The sequence below is a fragment of the Podarcis filfolensis genome (assembly GCF_964270895.1).
Source record: "Podarcis filfolensis genome assembly, chromosome: 10".
Taxonomy (NCBI): Eukaryota; Metazoa; Chordata; class Lepidosauria; order Squamata; family Lacertidae; genus Podarcis; species Podarcis filfolensis.
The window spans coordinates 45,542,269-45,561,124 of NC_139612.1; the positions used below are offsets into that span (position 1 = coordinate 45,542,269).

Below are 18,856 nucleotides of genomic sequence, written 5' to 3' on the forward strand. Positions count from 1 at the left end.
AAAACTTGTTGCAGGCTTTTTCTTGGTAATGGGCATTATGCAGCACCCAATACTTCATCTCAGGCACTTCCTGTAGCTTTACATCGATGTCTGTCAAAGAGATAACAATCTTTAATGATCGTTCTCAAGAGCAGCTGAAGTGCGAAGCCACAGATTGTATCTATTCGTCAAGAGATTGTATCCCTTCATAAGGCATCAGCATGAAGCTATGGGTGTCGACCACAGCAAACTATGGCAAGAAATGGGAGTGCCTGATCACCTCATCTGTCTCCTGAGAAATCTCTATGTGGGACAAGAAGCTACAGTTAGAACTGGATATGGCACAACTGATTGGTTCAAAATTGGGAAAGGAATACGACAAGGCTGTATATTGTCTCCTTGCTTATTTAACTTATATGCAGAATTCATCATGCGAAAGGCTGGGCTGGATGAATCCCTAGCCGTAATTAAGATTGCCGGAAGAAATATCAACAACCTCAGATATGCAGATGACATAACCTTGATGGCAGAAAGTGAGGAGGAATTAAAGAACCTTTTAATGAGGGTGAAAGAGGAGAGTGCAAAATATGGTCTGAAGCTCAACATCAAAAAAATGAAGGTCATGGCCACTGGTCCCATCATCTCCTGGCAAATAGAAGGGGAAGAAATGGAGGCAGTGAGAGATTTTACTTTCTTGGGCTCCATGATCACTGCAGATGGTGACAGCAGCCACGAAATTAAAAGATGCCTGCTTCTTGGGAGAAAAGCAATGACAAATCTAGAAAGCATCCTAAAAAGTAGAGACATCACCTTGCCAACAAAGGTCCATATAGTTAAAGCTATGGTTTTCCCAGTTGTGATGTATGGAAGTGAAAGCTGGACCATAAAGAAGGCAGATCGCCGAAGAATTGATGCTTTTGAATGGAGCTGGAGGAGACTCTTGAGAGTCCCATGGACTGCAAGAAGATCAAACCTATCCATTCTTAAGGAAACCAGCCCTGAGTGCTCACTGGAAGGACAGATCGTGAAGCTGAGGCTCCAATACTTTGGCCACCTCATGAGAAGAGAAGACTCCCTGGAAAAGACCCTGATGCTGGGAAAGATGGAGGGCACAAGGAGAAGGGGACGACAGAGGACGAGATGGTTAGATAGTGTTCTCGAAGCTACCAGCATGAGTTTGACCAAACAGCGGGAGGCAGTGGAAGACAGAAGTGCCTGGCGTGCTCTGGTCCATGGGGTCACGAAGAGTCGGACACGACTAAACGACTAAACAACAACATGGTTGTCAAAAGTATCCATTGAACCACCAAGCAGATTTCCTTCCATCTAACTGTTCAGCCCCCATCACAGCACAGATTCTTGCTACGAATGCTTTTTGCCTTAGTTTGTGCCAATTATTTTTAATGTGCAAATTATGTCTAAATAGATTCATAAATTGTTTTGTAATGTACTCTTTGTACATATTCATTGATATATAATTGCTGCTGTCCTGACAGGTTCCTCGTTGCTTTTCTTTTTTCTGAATTGTAGTTTGCTGACTTGGTGTTAGTTAATTGTTGTTACAATCAGCCTATATGCATGAAGACAAATAATATTTTATCAGAAGTAAGCCCCACTAGATTCAATGTGGCTTATGCCCAGGTTAAATTGGGTTAGGATATTAACCTTAAGCCTCTGCCTACTGTGAATTTTAAAGTTTTTTTTTTTGTTAGCTGTAGACTCCTCTATACACTCCTCAGTTAAAATCCAAACTGCTTTGTCCAAGTGGGGAGAACCAGCTGGATTTGACTGCTTAGGTTTGACCATCAATTCACCCTAAATTGTTGTATTAAAATATTTGTTTTCAAAGTGTCCTTGTCTCACTTTTAGCCCAATCCCAAATGCTTTGCTGTCCCCAGAAGTTTTATTGGTATATAACTTGTTTCCCCCTCAGTCCTGTTTGTGCTGTGAATTTAAGAACCAATGGAACACATAACGTTAAAGCTGTCAAACACAACAGCATATTTACTACAAGCATTCCAAAGATTAATTGGCTTGAGAGGTATGTTTCAGCAGACACACACACACATTTTCTGATGAAAATCCACATTAATGAAATAAAATGTTGCAACAAAAATGACTTACCGGTATATGTGGTTAATTCACATTACAATGACTGAAGGAGCTATTCATACAATTCAGGACACAATGAACAAAAAATCAACAGGGAGCTAAATTGACCTTCACTAATGTCAGAATGAGGAAAGCAAGATGAGATGACAAGTTTACTGTGAAATCAAGCTAGTGAGATAAGCTGTAATCCTATTCCCATTTACCTGGAAGTAAGCCCCATTGAATTCACTTTTGATTGTACAGTTACTTCTGATGGTTAGAATTACAGTCATAGATTAGCCACTTCATTAACTTTTATTTAAGGTACCGCAAAACTCTTTGGTCATTTTGCTGCAAAAGACTAACAGGGTTTCTCCTCTGGGAGGTCATTAACTTTGAAAGGGAACACGCAGAGAAGGCACCTGTTTTGTAAATATCTGTACATGGCTGAAATATGCATGGCTATTGTACACTACAACATAAAAAATACACTCTTATATTTCAGCAGCAGCAGACGACAAAATGGAAGAAAGGGCTGTGCAAAATAAACCAATTGCAGTGGAGTGGAAAATACCAGTTGGAAGTATGAATGAATGTACTTTCGACTATCCTTAGATGAAGGTACTTTTGACTGAGTTACTTCTGACTATGCTTACATGAAAATACCGGAGGTACATGAGACAAAGGTAGACATCACTGGCAGGCACAGGAACCAGGAACAGATAAGAGGAGGAAAAGCAGAAGAGAGAGTGTAATAGGGTGAAACTAATTAGGAACGGCAAGCAAGCATCAGTGAAGCCTGATTTGGACAATGCAAAAGGAGAATGGTGGAGCTTTGCAGCTGGTGTCTCTGCTTATCCTCAAGTCATTGAATTCTACACACAATATGACCTCAATAGATTTTATCTATTTCAGCATCCACAGGATGAAGGTGGGCTATGTTGTTCAATTTATGTGATCTTCTTCTATCATTAGCTCCACCATGTAGTCTACAAGCTGGGATTCAGCAGGGGGAGGAGACAAAAAGATTGCAAAATATTGATTTCACAACTTAAAAATAATGTAGAGGGAAAAAATATATTTTTATAGGCCAGAAAAAGGTCTTGGAAACTCCATTTTCTTTCCACGTTTGCCTCTCCTCTCATAATCTCTACTGTATAGACACCTTTGCGCAAATTACTTGAAAAGTATTGCTCCACACTGGTGGTGACTGGTGGCTACTGGAACTGGTAGGATGGAAGGTAAGGAGACCAACAGTAGGTGGAGCCAGAGCAAATGTCAGTCAGAGCCAAGTAATATTAGTTTTGTCCACTTCCTCCACACAGCTGTATTCCATGAAGCATAAGACTGAGTCTAAAAAGGAGGAAGCTGACAGGCACTGGCTGTAAGAAGGCAAGAAGGTATGGGCTGACTGAAGGCAGACTGAGGTTGCTGGTGCAGTGACGCATTTGCTGCAACGAACCAGTCTCTGCTGCTCCCCACCTCTTCTCTATTGGGGCTTTTGGAAAGTCTACTGCAGCAGGATGAGGCCATAGAAGCATCAGTTTTGTTGAAAAACTTCTACTGCTTTGATCACTGCCTTAAAAGTGTTTGATTCCACAGCCAAATTCATCTGTCCATCAGAATTTTATATTCACTCTCTAGCATGGTGCAGCTTTCAAAAGCCATGAGAAAATTCACCTGCTTCCTTCTGCATTGGACATTCTCTTTCAAGGGATTTTTTGTTGGCATCAAGCAATGTACTCTATACAGGAGTAGAATACTGATCGAAGATTGGCAAGTAAAATGCTGAATATCGCTTTTGCTCATGACTAACCTGCAGTCTGGCTGTTTTACAGCAGTTTCACTGTATTACTTCAGATTAGTGAGTCGACGACAGGGCTGTGCATCAGGAGAGGGTGATTCTATTTCTGATGCTGTGACTCACTGGATTTTGGTCACACACACACACACACACACACACACACACACACACATCTAGAACACAAGACTAATAATAGTAAGACATACCTTTCTGGAGTTTGCAGACATTTGCAGGTGAATCTTAGCATGGCTGATGGATTTTATGGATGAGTTACAATTATAACATTAATCACCAATAATGTAGCATGCTCATATTTATAATATTGGCTACACTTGGAACACTGCAAGATCCAGCAGGGCTGCTCTTTCAATAATAATAATAAAAAAGCCCAAGTTGTTACATTTACTTTATCTATACATATTTTTTCCATCTACATATGTTTTCACTCAATGGTACCAAGTTGCAGATATCTGCTAAAGGCACAGGCCCAGTGAAGGTTTTCTGCACTGTATACCGGTATACCTTTTGCTCTCCTGACCCTCAGTTCAATGGCTACTAGCATGTATTCATTACTGAGAAGCCATCCCACAAGCATGCAGGCTTGGTGCATGCTGAGTAGCATTATTATTTTGAAAAGCACCACCGAGCCATAGGACACCAGCTCCTACGATGCTCTGCCCTCTAACAACTTATTGTTGCCACATTTCAGCAAGACTAGTGTTACCTCCCCCATCCCCATCAATGGTATACAGTGGTACCTCGGGTTACATACGCTTCAGGTTACATACGCTTCAGCTAACCCAGAAATAGTACCTCAGGTTAAGAAATTTATTCAGGATGAGAACAGAAATCGTGCTCCGGCAGCGCGGCAGCAGCAGGAGGCCCCATTAGCTAAAGTGGTGCTTCAGGTTAAGAACAGACCTCTGGAACAAATTAAGTACTTAACCCGAGGTACCACTGTAGTTCCCTAAATTGCGGGTGGAGCAGGTGCACTGAGCAGTAGTTCCTGTCACAACAGCCAGAATTGGAAGTTTCCAGTTGAGTGCTCAATCCAATCTCAGCCAGCATTGGCCAGCGTGTGCCTTGCATACCAAAGGTTCCATGTTCAGTCCCTGCTAGCATCTTCAGGGAGGAAACTCTAGTCTGGAATCCTAGAGAGCTGCTTAATTATTATTATTATTATTATTATTATTATTATTATTATTATTATTTATACCCCGCCCATCTGGCTGGGTTTTCCCGGCCACTCTGGGCGGCTTCCAACAAAATATTAAAATACAATAGTCCTTCAAACATTAAAAGCTTTCCTAAACAGGGCTGCCTTCAGATGTCTTCTAAAAGTCTGGTAGTTGTTTTTCTCTGGTGGGAGGGCATTCCACAGGGTGAGTGTCACTACTGAGAAGGCCCTCTGCCTGGTTCCCTGTAACTTGGCTTCTCGCAGTGAGGGAACTGCCAGAAGGCCCTCGGCGCTGGACCTCATCAAGGTACCAAGCAGGGCTGAGGAGTTGGATCCAGTCAGTGGGTTGGATCCTTAAATCTCTTCCCCTACTTCAAACAGGCCAACTTCATTATCACATCAGGTGACAAGTTCTAAGTGTCTTGATACAATGGCAAATTACCTGCTCGGTGGTTACAATAATCCCCTTAGAAGTACAGGTGTAGTAGGGATTGAAATCAAGCTTGCAAATGGACCAAAAGCACCCAAAGGGGACCTCCCTAGTGCAGCCAATCCCAGTGGGGCTGTTAGTGAGCCCTGCATGTAGAGGAACCATCAAGAACTCACTTCTAAACTCCTGATTGTTTCTTTGGTGCTCCACACTTGATGTAGGGCAGGTGGGCATGGTTTGGAGGAAATGCTGCCTTCTTCCCTATGGACCCTCTTGGGTGCTAAGATTGACAGAAGGTTGTTCCGCCATCCTCCTGCTACTGCAGGAGAGGACATTATTTGTGGTAGCCCCTAAGTTGTGGAATTCCCTCCCCACAGACGTGCATCTGGCATCTTCATTATAGAACTTTCAGCAAATGCTCCTTACCCTTTTGTTACCTGAGATGTGTATATTTTTAGGACCCACCTTATTTCTGTGATCATTACATTGCTTTAGACTGTTTTTAACACCATGTTTTAATTGCTGTAACCTGCTGATGAAGGGTGGTTAAATAACAACCACCACAACTACCACCACCACCACAGCAGTGGCCAGATAGCACTGTACATTCTTGGCAATCAATTCTTCAGCAAATCCTTACCATCACAGGATTTGCCTTGTAACTTAGCAGATAGAACTTTAGCCAAGTCAGTTGCTGTAAAGTACTAGTTGTAAGCAACACACATCCAAACACAGTACAAAATGAGACAGAATTGACAGTCACAGCTAACACAGTGGCAGCAACAGCAGCGAGAGGAGGCATTTTCTTCCACCTGTGTCAAATCATGACGGTATGAGAGGAAGATATGATTAAAGACTTGCCACTCAAGAGGGATGAAGTGAGATTGTGCACAACTTCAGAAAGAAGCGAGAGGTGGCATAGAGGCAGAAAGGTGCCACTGGAGAGGCCATAATAAGAACTGGCTGGGGTGACATGCAGCCAAGCTTTTCTAGAGAGACCTGGGGCTGCTTCTGACAAAGACCTAGGGGGATCTCTCTCTGTCTCCCTCTCTCTCTTGAGCTGTGTTCAAGGTGCAACCCATTAGGCTTCGGTTAAGAAGAATATGAGAAAGGGTGAATGTTAATAGAAGGATGCAGATGGAAAGGGAGAAAGAGTATATATGGGCCACACAGAGAACTGATTAGCTGGTTATAAATTTTAAAATTGCAAAAACAGACCTTCTATCATTTAGAAAAGTGAAGTCTAAGAGCCCCCAAGAGTTATCAAATCTCACTCCTGCAATAGGGTTTTGTGTGTGTGTGTGTGTTTTGCAAGAGCCATTCTACCCATCATACAGAAGGAGATGTTAGAATTGTGGACTACGGCTACATCTATACCAGCATTATGATACCATTTTAATAGTCGTGGCTCCCCTGAAGCATCACGGGAGCTGTAGTTTGTTAAGGGTGAACTGTAGTTTGTTAGGGGCCCCCTATTCCATTCACAGAGCTACAATTGCCAGAGTGGTTTAACAACCAATCCCTCTTTGTAGTGAACTCAGGGCGCCTGCCCGCCCTGGGCACTGACACTGCCATTACGCCTTTGGTCATAAGTATTTGAGTGCCTTTGTCACAGCAAAATTGCTCTAGTTAATCTCTTTTAAAAATTGTGGCCAACAGGAGACTCTACACCCTGGTCACATGATAATCCTTCTGGACAACCCATTCCATTCTGAATTAAGGACCTTAAAATAGGAATCAATAAAACATTTTGACAATATTTCATCCCTTGAACATTTTGTCCACTGTCTCAGCCTATGCATGCCTTCAATTTACTTATTTTAAAGTACTTATATTCCACTGTTTCTGAACAAACAAATAATTCAAAAATCTTTGATGCATTTACATTTACATAGGTGGAGCCTTTTCTGACCAGTCCATGTTCGTTTCTGTCCACTTTCCCCTCGCTCCTTTTACATCCCTTTATATTATTCTTTCCCCTTTGCTAATATCCACGACTCTTCCAATTTTAGCATCATCTATGAATGTCATTAACAAGTATGACTCCTCCATGAAGATTATTAATGAAGACATTAAATAAGGTTTGTGGGAAGGACCCAAATGTTCTGTCACTAATCTGTGCCATGTCTAGCTAGACACCTGCTACCAACTCAGACCATTTCCAATTTTTCATTATTTTTTCAAACACAATCCTCTTGCCATTTTTCGGTTATTGCTGCTTAGCACTTATAAAGCATTTTCTGAGTGCTGCATTAAAAGATAAGACAGTCCCTGCTTAGAGACTCAGAATCTAATAAACATGATACAAAAGGAAAAGGGAATGAGGAGGGGAGAGGAAAGCAAGCACTGGAGCACTTGATGTGACAACGTTTCTATGCAAATGAAAAAAACAGAAGTTTCCCCCCTCATATTACTAACAAAAGTGCCTCTTTGATCAGAAGTACTGAAGATGTGGCTGGAAATCCCTGCATTTATAATAACTGGAAAAAGAAACACATTAAAGTAAAATTAATCCCAGAACAGTGCTGGTGCTACAGAGATACTGATGTGGCAAAGAGGACTGAATATTAAAAAAAAAATGCTTTATTTGTATTTCTGATTTTTATTCGTGCTTTAACAGGTTGTAGTTTGGTGTAACAGTAGGGAACTGGTAAATGTTAAGACTATTTAGAAACAATAATAAAATATGTATACAACAACTAATAATGAGATACTGGGAAAATGGGGCTTTTAGTTTGGCTCCCTTATGTCCTGCACCCACTGGACTGAAAAAGATTGCTCAGGAACTAGCATCAACATTTCCATGCTAGCTCCTGTGCAGACCCGAAAATAACTTTTCAGGTTTGCCGACGCCACTGGTATCAAATTATTAGGTGCCTGAATTTGTCAAGGCCTGAATGCCTATTTCAAGAATGAGGATGCACAAGCTCCACAAAATGTTTCTGGAAGCTTGTCCAACATGTCTAAAAGTTTTCCCCCAGACACATTTATTACCTTTCCAATATTACATTTTCTCACATCTTTAGGCACGGACTCCCAAGACTGCACTTCTGTGTTTAAAATAACGTGAAAGGCAACCCCGAGGAAGCAAACCCTACCATAAATCTTTACGTATTGTCAGAAAGAGCGGTGATGAATGGCTGAAAGTGTCTCACAAAACCTTACGTGGAAATTGCTTCTGTGTATCTGAAACAGGTAAGCAATCCCACAGAAGCTCCACAAATTGTTCTTAGTGCAATGTAGCAATTCTCTATCTACAGAAACCTGTTGCAAACACAAACACTTTCGAGCATCACTGGAAGGAAATCGAACCCAGCGCAGATGAACAGGTGAGTCTATGCAGATGGCATTTGGGTTTCAGCTCTCAATATTTCGCATTTAGTAAATATTGCTTAGCCTCCTTCTCCCTAAAACTCCTCCCAACTCTTCTTACCCCTAAGGAATGTGAGACCTGCATGTTAAAAACTGGAATAAAGGGGTGTGGTGGGAGAGGGAGTTTCAGGTTAAAAGTGACTAACAGGCAAAGGTTTTGACACTCCCTCTGTTCCTGACCTTTTCAGGTGCAAAGCATCCCCTCTCTATCCTAGAAAACCCACGCAATTGCTGAGGTCACAGAGGCGCCAACCTGAGCAGAAGATTGGGAGGGCGATGACACGCACATGACATGCGCGTAACACAGGGAGGAGGCAGGGGTGGAGCCAAATGCGACAGCAACACAGCTTCTATAGCTGATGGCTCCTCCTCTCTAGTGCTCCGCCTCTTCTTCCTCCTACCACTGTCATTGGCTGGGGGCTGCTTCCTCCCTCCTTCACCTCCACGGCAGGAGAAGGAGTCACAAGCCACTGAAGCCACACAGCGCTGCTCTTGGCTCCGCAACTGAGTGGTCTCAACATTGGGGTTGTCCTGTCCCCCTCAAAATATTTTATTGGGGCGACTGAAGAGACCTGGGCCCCCTAAAGTTGATGCCTATGTAAGGTCAACATGGGAGGCCCCACCCGCTCTGCGGCTCACTCTTTTAGGAGGTGAGAATGAGAGAGAGATACCTTTCGGTAGTCTGCACTTACAAGTAAACCACTCAAATCCAAACCTCCCAGACTAATTGCACAGAGAAGAACATATACTGTATTTTTCCATCTATAAGACACCCCCATGTATAAGATGCCCCCTATTTTTGGGGACTCAGATTTAAGAAAATGGGGGGAGATGGCCCCGTGTATAAGACGCCCCCTAATTTTTGACATTACTTTTGGGGGGGCGGAACCTAGTCTTATACACAGGAAAACATGGTACTTTGAATTTTGCACTTCTCCGAGCTTTGCAGTACTGTTCTCAGCTCAAAAACATAACAAAAATGCATGAAATCGTATGTTTTAGGATAATTTTTTTTAGAAATGGCATACATTGAGCTAAAATAATCTATTTAAATATATATTTTGTGGTACATAGTGCAAGGTATCAAATACTCAAACTCTCTACAACAATATAACCAAAGTAAAAACAAACAAGCCCATGTATGTGCCATAGTAAGACTGGTGATATTTTAATTGCCCATCCCAGATAATGAACTTCTCAAGCTAAAGTGAAAAACAGGAATGAAGAAAAAGCACATGGCAGGGGCTGGGGCCTACTAAAGGCTTCTCTTTTTTTTTTTTTTGCAGGGGTGGGGAGAGGCAAACTTTGTACAAGGCCAGAGTGACAATCCTCTGTACTCACTTGGGAGAACGAATGGAAGAATCACTTCTCTTGGCTTCTCATTTCCCCAATAACAAATTCAGTTCACTTTTGCAGCAATTTGTGATTCTTTTCTTTTTATAAAAAGCCTCATGAAAATTCTTCAGCATTTTAGCGTGAATTTGCTCCTCACAAATACATTTTGTATGCCCTGATGACCAATATACACAGTACTGCAAGCAATTTACCCTCATATAATGCATCTTTGTTATGTTATTTTCACCAATATGATCATTTTTTTATGCACACACTCTCCTAATGTAAACCACGTTTGGCTGGAGAACCAAATCCCAAAATTTGGGCCAAGAGTAAATTTTAAAGGATGGCTATATTCCAGTTCTCATATCGCTTTGGAATGTGTGGATTTGATAAGTTCAGCTTTTCAAATGCAAACTGAATCTTATTTTTCTGCCATCCCAACTCAGTTGCTGTTCAGGAAACAGGCACAGGAATGAACAGAACACTGTATGAGCCATTGTGTTAGATGGCCTACTATCTAGGGTCCTGGAGTGTGGTGTGAAGCAGGAGTCACCCTAATGCTTCAGCAGAAAGGCAGGATAAAAATATAAATCAAGGAAAACATATAAATAAATACATAAAGATTTAATCTACTGAACAAAGCAATGAAAGGGGGTTCCTTATACAGTGTGATGTGCATAGCCTCACTTTACCCTTCATCAGGCAAAGGAACCCTGTCTTTTTTTGGTGACCCTGCACAGAAATAGTTATTAATAATTACTAATTCATTACCAGCCGCTGTGTGATGCCTAGTTGGGCAAACACTGCTGGCATTATTTGATCGGAGTTAATAAACACAGTGGAATACCAGCCGTGCTGCAGCCTTGGCTCCGCATTGCCCTCAGGAGGGAGGTGATATTTTAAAGCAGCAAGAAGAACACAATCCCTGCTTCTATTCTATTGTGCTCTCGCACTTTCCCTCCCTAGTAACTATTCTACTGAAACGCGTCTGTTTCTCTGGCCTGAAACCTGACATGTTGGGGGGGGGACTCCGTTAAACTATACTGTGTGTGTATACAGAGCAACTGCATCCCGGTTCACACCGTCGCCTAGCAGATTCTGATGGTTCAGCTCCCAGTGGAGCCTGACTCATATTTATATATCATGCACACAGAGCTGCAGAGGAGGAAGCGGGGACAAAAGTAGAAGCAAGATGAACGGGGGGGGGGAGGTGCCCATTATCTCACTTCCCTCCATGTAGCATAGGTCTTAGAGTATTTTTAGATTACAAGGGGAGTCATGCAGGAGACAGCAAATGCCGTGCTCCTCGTCCCTAACTTGCAGAGCAATGGCACAGTTTTAGGACTGCTTTACACCAGGTTGCTTCCTTGCATAGATATCACTCCCAAGTTGGGAAAAGGAGGCACACCATGCACACATCACCGTATGATTGGTTACATCAAGAATGACGAGCCCTTGTCAGCTTGAGAGCTCCGTTCCCTTCTGGGTAACTTTCCAGAGGCAGTAAAAGCAGGCAGAGCAATGAATGCAAATTTTGCATTTGCACAGTAGACATGCCCCTCTCTGTTCTTCATCCAGGGAAGCAAGAGGCATATCAGAGTTCAAGGACATCTTCCAGGAGGTCAAGAACACTCAAAGATAGTGTGAAGCAGGGCCAGTGAGGGATGTGGCTTCAGGAGACTCCTGAGGCCCAGATAAGGAGACTTGGATGGCCATGTTTGGCCCTGGGCCCGAGGTTCCCAACCCTGGGTTAAATGTTGGAACATGTATTCATTCATCTGTGTTCTTATGCTTCAGCAAACCCAGACATAGCTAAGGCTCCATCTGCACCATACATTTAAATCAGAAGCAAACCGCTTTAAACAGTGATGACTTCACCCGAAAGAGATTTCAAACTATAGTTTGTTAATGAGGGTGCCAAAAGTTTTTAGGAGACACCTATTCCCCTCACCGGGGTGCAGGTGGCGCTGTGGGTTAAATCACAGAGCCTAGGACTTGCCGATCAGAAGGTCAGCGGTTCGAATCCCCACAACGGGGTGAGCTCCTGTTGCTTGGTCCCTGCTTCTGCCAACCTAGCAGTTCGAAAACACGTCAAAGTGCAAGTAGATAAATAGGTACCGCTCCGGCGGGAAGGTAAACAGCGTTTCCGTGCACTGTTCTGGTTCGCCAGAAGTGGCTTAGTCATGCTGGCCACATGACCCAGAAGCTGTACGCCGGCTCCCTCGGCCAATAAAGCGAGATGAGCGCCGCAACCCCAGAGTCGGTCACGAATGGACCTAATGGTCAGGGGTCCCTTTACCTTTTTTATTCCCCTCACACTGCTACAACTCCCAGTGTGTGGTTTAACAATTCTTTTTCCTGGGGAGACACAGAAAACTGCAGAACAAGAAAGGAGATTCCGACTAAACATTAGGAAGAATTTTCTGATGGTAAGAGCTGTTCTGCAGTGTAACTAACTTCCTTGAAAGGTGGTGGACTCTTCTTTACTAGAGGTTTTTAAACAGAAGTTGGATGGTTATCTGTCAGAGGATCTTTAGCTGTGATTCCTGCTTTGCAGGGGGTTGGACTAGATGACCCTTGGGGTCCTTCCAACTTTACAATTCTGTGATTCTAAGTATCCAGGGAAGAAAGGTCACTTAATAATCTACTGAGCAAGGCTTCCTAAATCAAAGCACATTTATAACAGGGAATCAAACCAACAAAATGTCTGTAGCTTCTCCAAATGCTACCAGCACAGTCCAAGAAAACAGGGTAAGGGCTGGAAATTCTCCCTTCTTTGCTTAAGGCTCTAATTTGCTGCTGCAAAGCCATTATCCATACACATACCAAATGCTTGTAAATTAGACTTCCAGTGAGAATGTTTACATTTGGCATTTAATTCATCTGACTACGCCTGGGGCTCTGCTACAGGCTCCTCCATAGGCTTCTGATGTTACCTGGACTAGTTGAAGGAATATAAATCATATTATTCTGTGCTTTAAAAAGCTCTTTTCAAAAAAGTACTGGAGTACTGAAAGTAGCTTAATACAGAGACCAAGATTTCAAAGCAGGCCTGTGAGATGGGGCCTTAGGGATTGGGGGAGAAAGGGGAGTGTAGGGGACATTGCCAAGTTAAAAATCCCACACCTAACATCTTAGCTTCAAGGAAAATGGAAAAATAATTACACACTTCCCTCATGACCAATAAACACTAGCGCCCCAAGGGGCAACCTTCTGGTGAAATCCCAAAACTGGTTCCAGAAATGGTCCCTACAGTTCTTTAAGCATCACACTTATACAAGATACAATCCGTGGTCCTTGTTGCTTTGCCACCTATATTAGGAACACAGGAAGCTGCCTCTGCTCCACTTAGCTCAATACTGTCTATCTAGCAGTGGTTCTCTGGGTTTTAGTCTTTTCTAGCCTTAACTGGAGAAGCCAGGGATTTAAATGGAGACCTTCTGCTTGCAAAGCATGTCCTCTGAGCTGCACCCACCAACCCCCCCCCACATGATGCACCATATGCTTTCCTCATCTCTGCTTCTCTTCGATAGGCTGCTACAAACAAAGGAAACAAACAAAGAAGATTGGCCCATCGAACTCCATGTTGTCTATATTGATTGGCAATGTGTCTCTAGGATTTCAGGCGGGATCTCTCACAACTCCACCTGAAGATGTTAGAAGCTGAACCCAAGACAGTGGACCCTCTGGATATGAACTTAATTCATCCCGAGGGTCCTTACTTACCCCGAAAAGTCCATATCCAGAGGCGCTGCTTCTGCGCATGCGCATGGCACAATAGAGAGCTTCTGAGCATGCACGTGCGGCAAAACTTCCGGTGTATACTTCCGGGTTTGCCACATTCACAACCCGAAATTACGTTACCTGAAGGTAACGTAACCTGAGGTACCACTGTACCTTTTGCATGCAAAGAAAAGGCTCTGCCCCGTAGTCATGGGTCTGGGGCTTAGCATAGCCACAGCAAGTATTGCAATGGTGTGAGAAAGATGTGGAAGAGTAGAGGGAGCAGCAACAAAAGCAGCCCTCTGTGTCCCAACTCTTCTTAATGCTGCCCTAGCCGCCGGGTCTAATAACAAGTCCCTTACACAGAAGTTATCAATAAATGTAGGACAAGCCCAGGTGGAGCACAGTAAGCCTAACTTCCTTCTCTACAGCAGGCAGATCTCCCAAAGACTCCAGTTTCATAAAAGGAAGAGCAGTACAGGTTTGAAGCATCCATAATCAAAGCTGTTTACTCCTGTCTCTCAAATTCCCCCTGTCGCTGACACAACCAATTTGGCGAAACCCCCCATTCTCTAAGAGAAGCACAAATATGAGAGACTTTTTCTCTAAAATAGTGTTCAGCACTTACACCATGACCCACAACAGGGTAATGTCCTAACCTGAAGTGGGTCAACCGTTGGCACCATAACCTTTCCAAAATGAAGTATTCTGAATAAACAGACAACCTGTTTATTCAGCATTCATCCTGATTTGTTTGCACAATGCTTGTGCCATGGTTAGACTATGTCCGGTCTTTATTGAGCATTTATTCCAATCTGTTTATGGGGTCGTCGTGTGACAATGATAATTCATTCTGATTTGCTTGTGTGGGGTTCACACATTCTCCGATTAATTCTTCACTCATTCCACACCTTTCAATGCATTTCACCATCACTTTCCTAATAGCAAAATGTTCTTTGACAGGGCCGGTTAGGGAATCCCACCCATATCATCTACCAGATTCCCTCTTACCCATCTGTGTGATGATGCTTCCAACAAACCCCAAAATGCTGGTATGACGGAACTTCCTTTCGCAGAAGCCTTGCTAAGTATTTCCTAGTAAGGCCTGTTCTAAAGTTCCTTTAATCCCAGTTTAGTGTTTTAGCTCATAATTTCTGTTGTGAATGTTGTCCTTTCTCTTAAAAGGATTTTGCTGTCCGTGCACAGCTCATGAATTCCCCAGACAGCAGTTCAGGAGGGTAGGAGAGATCAGCATAGTCTGGGTTCAAGTACCGAGTAGCTGGAAGGGACTGGATGTGCCGGATAAGCTGATTTGCTCCCCTTGCACAGACAGCAGTGCAAATGGGTGTGAGAGACGCAGGTGCCATGTGGCTAGTAAGTTCTGAATGTGCTGGATGCGTATGTGTGCTCTCAACCCCAATCCCTTTAAGAAAACAGTGTGTGCAACCCCCCTAAGAAAATAGAGAGAGAGAAAGAGAGAGAAAGAGAGAGAGAGAGAGAGAGAGAGAGAGAGAGAGAGAGAGAGATTGAAAGAAGAAAGGCAGATAGACTTACTAGGCACACGGTTGATGGCTTTGAGGGGCCTCAGGACGCGCACAGTGCGGATTGCAGACAGGTTGATATTCTGGAGATCCAGAGAATATTCCACCATCCTGCAAAAAAAGGAGAGAGGAAAGATAATGGAAAGTGAGAGACATGCTTGAAACTAGCAGGGGAGATGAGCAAGGCAGGAGCTGAAGCTGTTCACATAGGCAGGATGGCACAAAATCCCTTCAGTGTGTCATTTCTTCCTCATCAGACTATCCTGAGACTTTGCCGGTAGAGAAGTATTAGAAATGAAGCACTGCTCCACGCATGCTAATCATATGTGAGTGTGCCTCCTGCCCACTCGCCAAGGCTGGAGTTACCAAGCAAATGACTGACATTCAGGGCGGCATATCTCACGCTGCATGTCAATGAAAGGGTGTTGGTGACACTATTGAGACAATAATCAGAGCATAGATCCCCTCTGGGAGACCCTTAGAACTGAGCATGAGCACCTGGTGCTTCACGGAAGCAGGCGCCAAAATCCCACGGTGGAAAATTGAGCTGCCACAATCCATGCCCTTTGGAATAGAGATGAGCTGAAAGAGCAGCTCTGATAAGCTGTCAGGAACTCCTAGCCCGGAGACTCTGCTGAGCCCTCTTCCTGGCATTTACCTGCTTTGTTTGTTGCAAGGGATAAGGGGCTTTGCTGTGGTTATAGAACACTGCACCCCCCATTGCCCTGGAGGCAGGAGAGAAAAGATCAGCAAAGGGGCCACCAAGCCAAAAAACATTGGAAGGAGCTCCTGAACCACAGAGGCTTGATGGGGGTGGGGTAGGAGAAAGGTTAGCCTAACACTGAGCACAGTGGCATCAGACAGATTTCCTGACCCAGATGGTGGCACTTGTGTATGCAATACATATTTTCTAGGAGTTTCCTTGGATGTAAGAAAGCAGATACTGCTGTTTAGAGATGAGAAACTGGTGGTGGGAGAGATGACGATGACAAAATCTGACTCCCAAAGACCTCCCTCCTTGCATCCGGTCCTCTGAACCCATAGGCCTCTCCCTTTCTGTATCATGCAAAAGCCTTTGGAAACTTCAGGTTTCTATGGAAAGAGACATTCATATCACTTCCACTCTCCACTTCCACTCTACCAATTTGTTTCCAAGCCAAATTCAAAGTGCTGGTTGTAACACTTAAGCAGAGGTGGAGCTAGCTGCTTTGGCACCCAGAGTAGGCACATGCTGTGCACTTTGGGGCAGGGCTAGCATCCTGGCGGGGCACCGCCCATGGCGAGCATCCTAGGAGGGCGGGGCGGCGATGTCACCCTCCTTCAAGGATGACACCTGGGTCAGGCCGCACCCACCACACACCCCTTCCTCCACCAGTGCCCTTAAGACCTTCAGAAATCTGGGACTAGGACATCTGAAAGACCTCTCCCCTCCCCATGAACATACCTGTGTGCTCCCCTGTTGATTGTCCCCTTGACATTCAAAGCATGGTGGATATGAATGCCCCCCATCCATTATTATTTTTTTACTATGGTGATGAGAGCCTGCCAGTGCACTTCACTGCTGACCTTTTGACAAGCAGCAAAAGCTGGGGTTTTTAAAGAAGATCTTTGGGGCTTAAGAAGTAATTATTTGGCGCTCTTCCTGATTTTTTGGGGTGTGTGTGTATGTGTTTGGTTCTGTTCTCATGTTGGTTGTGTTTTATGTATCATTGTTTTAAACTGCTTTGTTACAATAGTTTTATTAATGAGATGTCATGAGCTGCCTTGGTGGGCTGGTCTGATAGAAAGGCAGGGTAGAAAGGTCAACTAAATAAGCAAGTAAATACACAGAGCTGTCCCAAGCATGGTGTAAAAGTGATGCTGAGTGTGTTTAACCCCCGGTTCCCAATTTCCCTAGTCTATGTTTCATTGAACTGGCTTTATGTATAAATAAAATTGCATTACTAGTCCAATCAGCATTAGCAAGCCAGGGACCCATGGCCTAGGTTTTGGAGATGTAGCTTGCACAAACATCATTTTATAGAATCATAGAATTGTAGAATTGGAAGGGACCCAAAACATCATCTTGTCCTACCCCTTGCAAAGCAGGAATCACAGCTAAAGAACCCCTGGCAGATGGCCACCAAGTCTCTGTTTAAAAACCTCCAATGAAGGAGAGTCCAGCTTTTAATGGAAAGAGCTGTATTTGAATAGGTAATTTTTTATGGTGCACATGGCATTATGCTTCAATCAGGCCTCACACCAACACCAACTGAGATGCTGGCAAATGATTTTTAAAACAATTTCCTTCTTGCTGTGAACAGCAGCAGGAGTTTTGGCAGTGTCCTGTTTTCCATAAGAACCTGTCTTAACCTTGACTGACCCTGAGTGGCACAGAGAGGAAGGAACACAGCCGAGACTGAAAGACCAGCAGTGTAAAGCTGCATTGATGCTGAACCCAGACAGGGTCCAACACTGAGCCTGAACTAAAGCCTATCAGCCAAGAGCGCTGTGAACCAGAACTTTCAATTCGGGATTCCCAAGAGAGCACTCCTGAATCAGATTCCCGTGAGGAACCTTTCCCCTTTACAATAGGAACTTCATCCTCCTCACTCCCATACCTGTTTGGCAACAAGGGAAAGCAACACCCAAGGTGGGAGATGTCTGGTAAGTAATTGAGTGGCAAGCTCTGGACAGAAGGATGTTCCTTTAATGTTCTGCTGGTCAGGAAGGGAGCCTTGGAGGGGTGATCTAGCCCAGGGAAGATAAAGGATCTCAGTTGAGGTCCAGAGCTCATACAGAGCAAGATGTTCACTTGCAGCTATCCAAGGTCCTGAAATTCCAGCCTGCCACTACAATCTCCCTAACTATGTGACTTGACAATTAACCAGGTGAGCCACCGTCATACCCTGTGGGCTCATGGTCAGAACAGGACAGGAAAAAATCCGAACTCTTTAGTTCTGTTTTCTGTTGTCCTGGATCATGCACAGAACTGAACAGCTAATGAACGAAAGGTGAGGTGGAGCATCTGTTGCTGTTCCCTCTGGAGGGGTGGCCGATGGAGCACTTCACCTGCATCTTAGCTTCCTAATAATTCTGACTCTTCAGCCCTTGCTCAAATGGAACTATGCCCCCTGCTAAAAACTGGCTTACCAGAACAACTGCCAGAATAATACACTCACATGACATTTCAGCCCGCTGTAAAATAATGATGTCATCCTTGTTCATATCCCACCCCTACCTTCTGTGATGGTTCTTTCCTGCTCACTCATTCCATATATATCCAAATTCCAACCTTTTTCTTTGCTAAGGGCATACATGGCACCCTGAACTGCTTGGGGGAGATAAACTACAGTGGGCCCTTTCCACCCTGCTGCCTTTCATCTTTGAGAAGGCACATTTGTCCCATTCCAACTGGGCTG

The 18,856-nt window shown here is 43.9% G+C and overlaps 1 protein-coding gene across 7 annotated transcripts in view; it reads right to left on the reverse strand.

Annotated features, from left to right (window-relative positions):
• CACNA1I (calcium voltage-gated channel subunit alpha1 I) overlaps positions 1–18,856 on the reverse strand; it is a 363,153-nt gene that overhangs the window by 95,250 nt on the left and 249,047 nt on the right. For all 7 annotated transcript variants that reach the window (XM_083573883.1, XM_083573884.1, XM_083573885.1 and 4 more), the window contains one exon: positions 15,469–15,566. In XM_083573883.1, the coding sequence (XP_083430009.1) occupies positions 15,469–15,566 (98 nt within the window). The remainder of the gene's footprint in view (positions 1–15,468; positions 15,567–18,856) is intronic.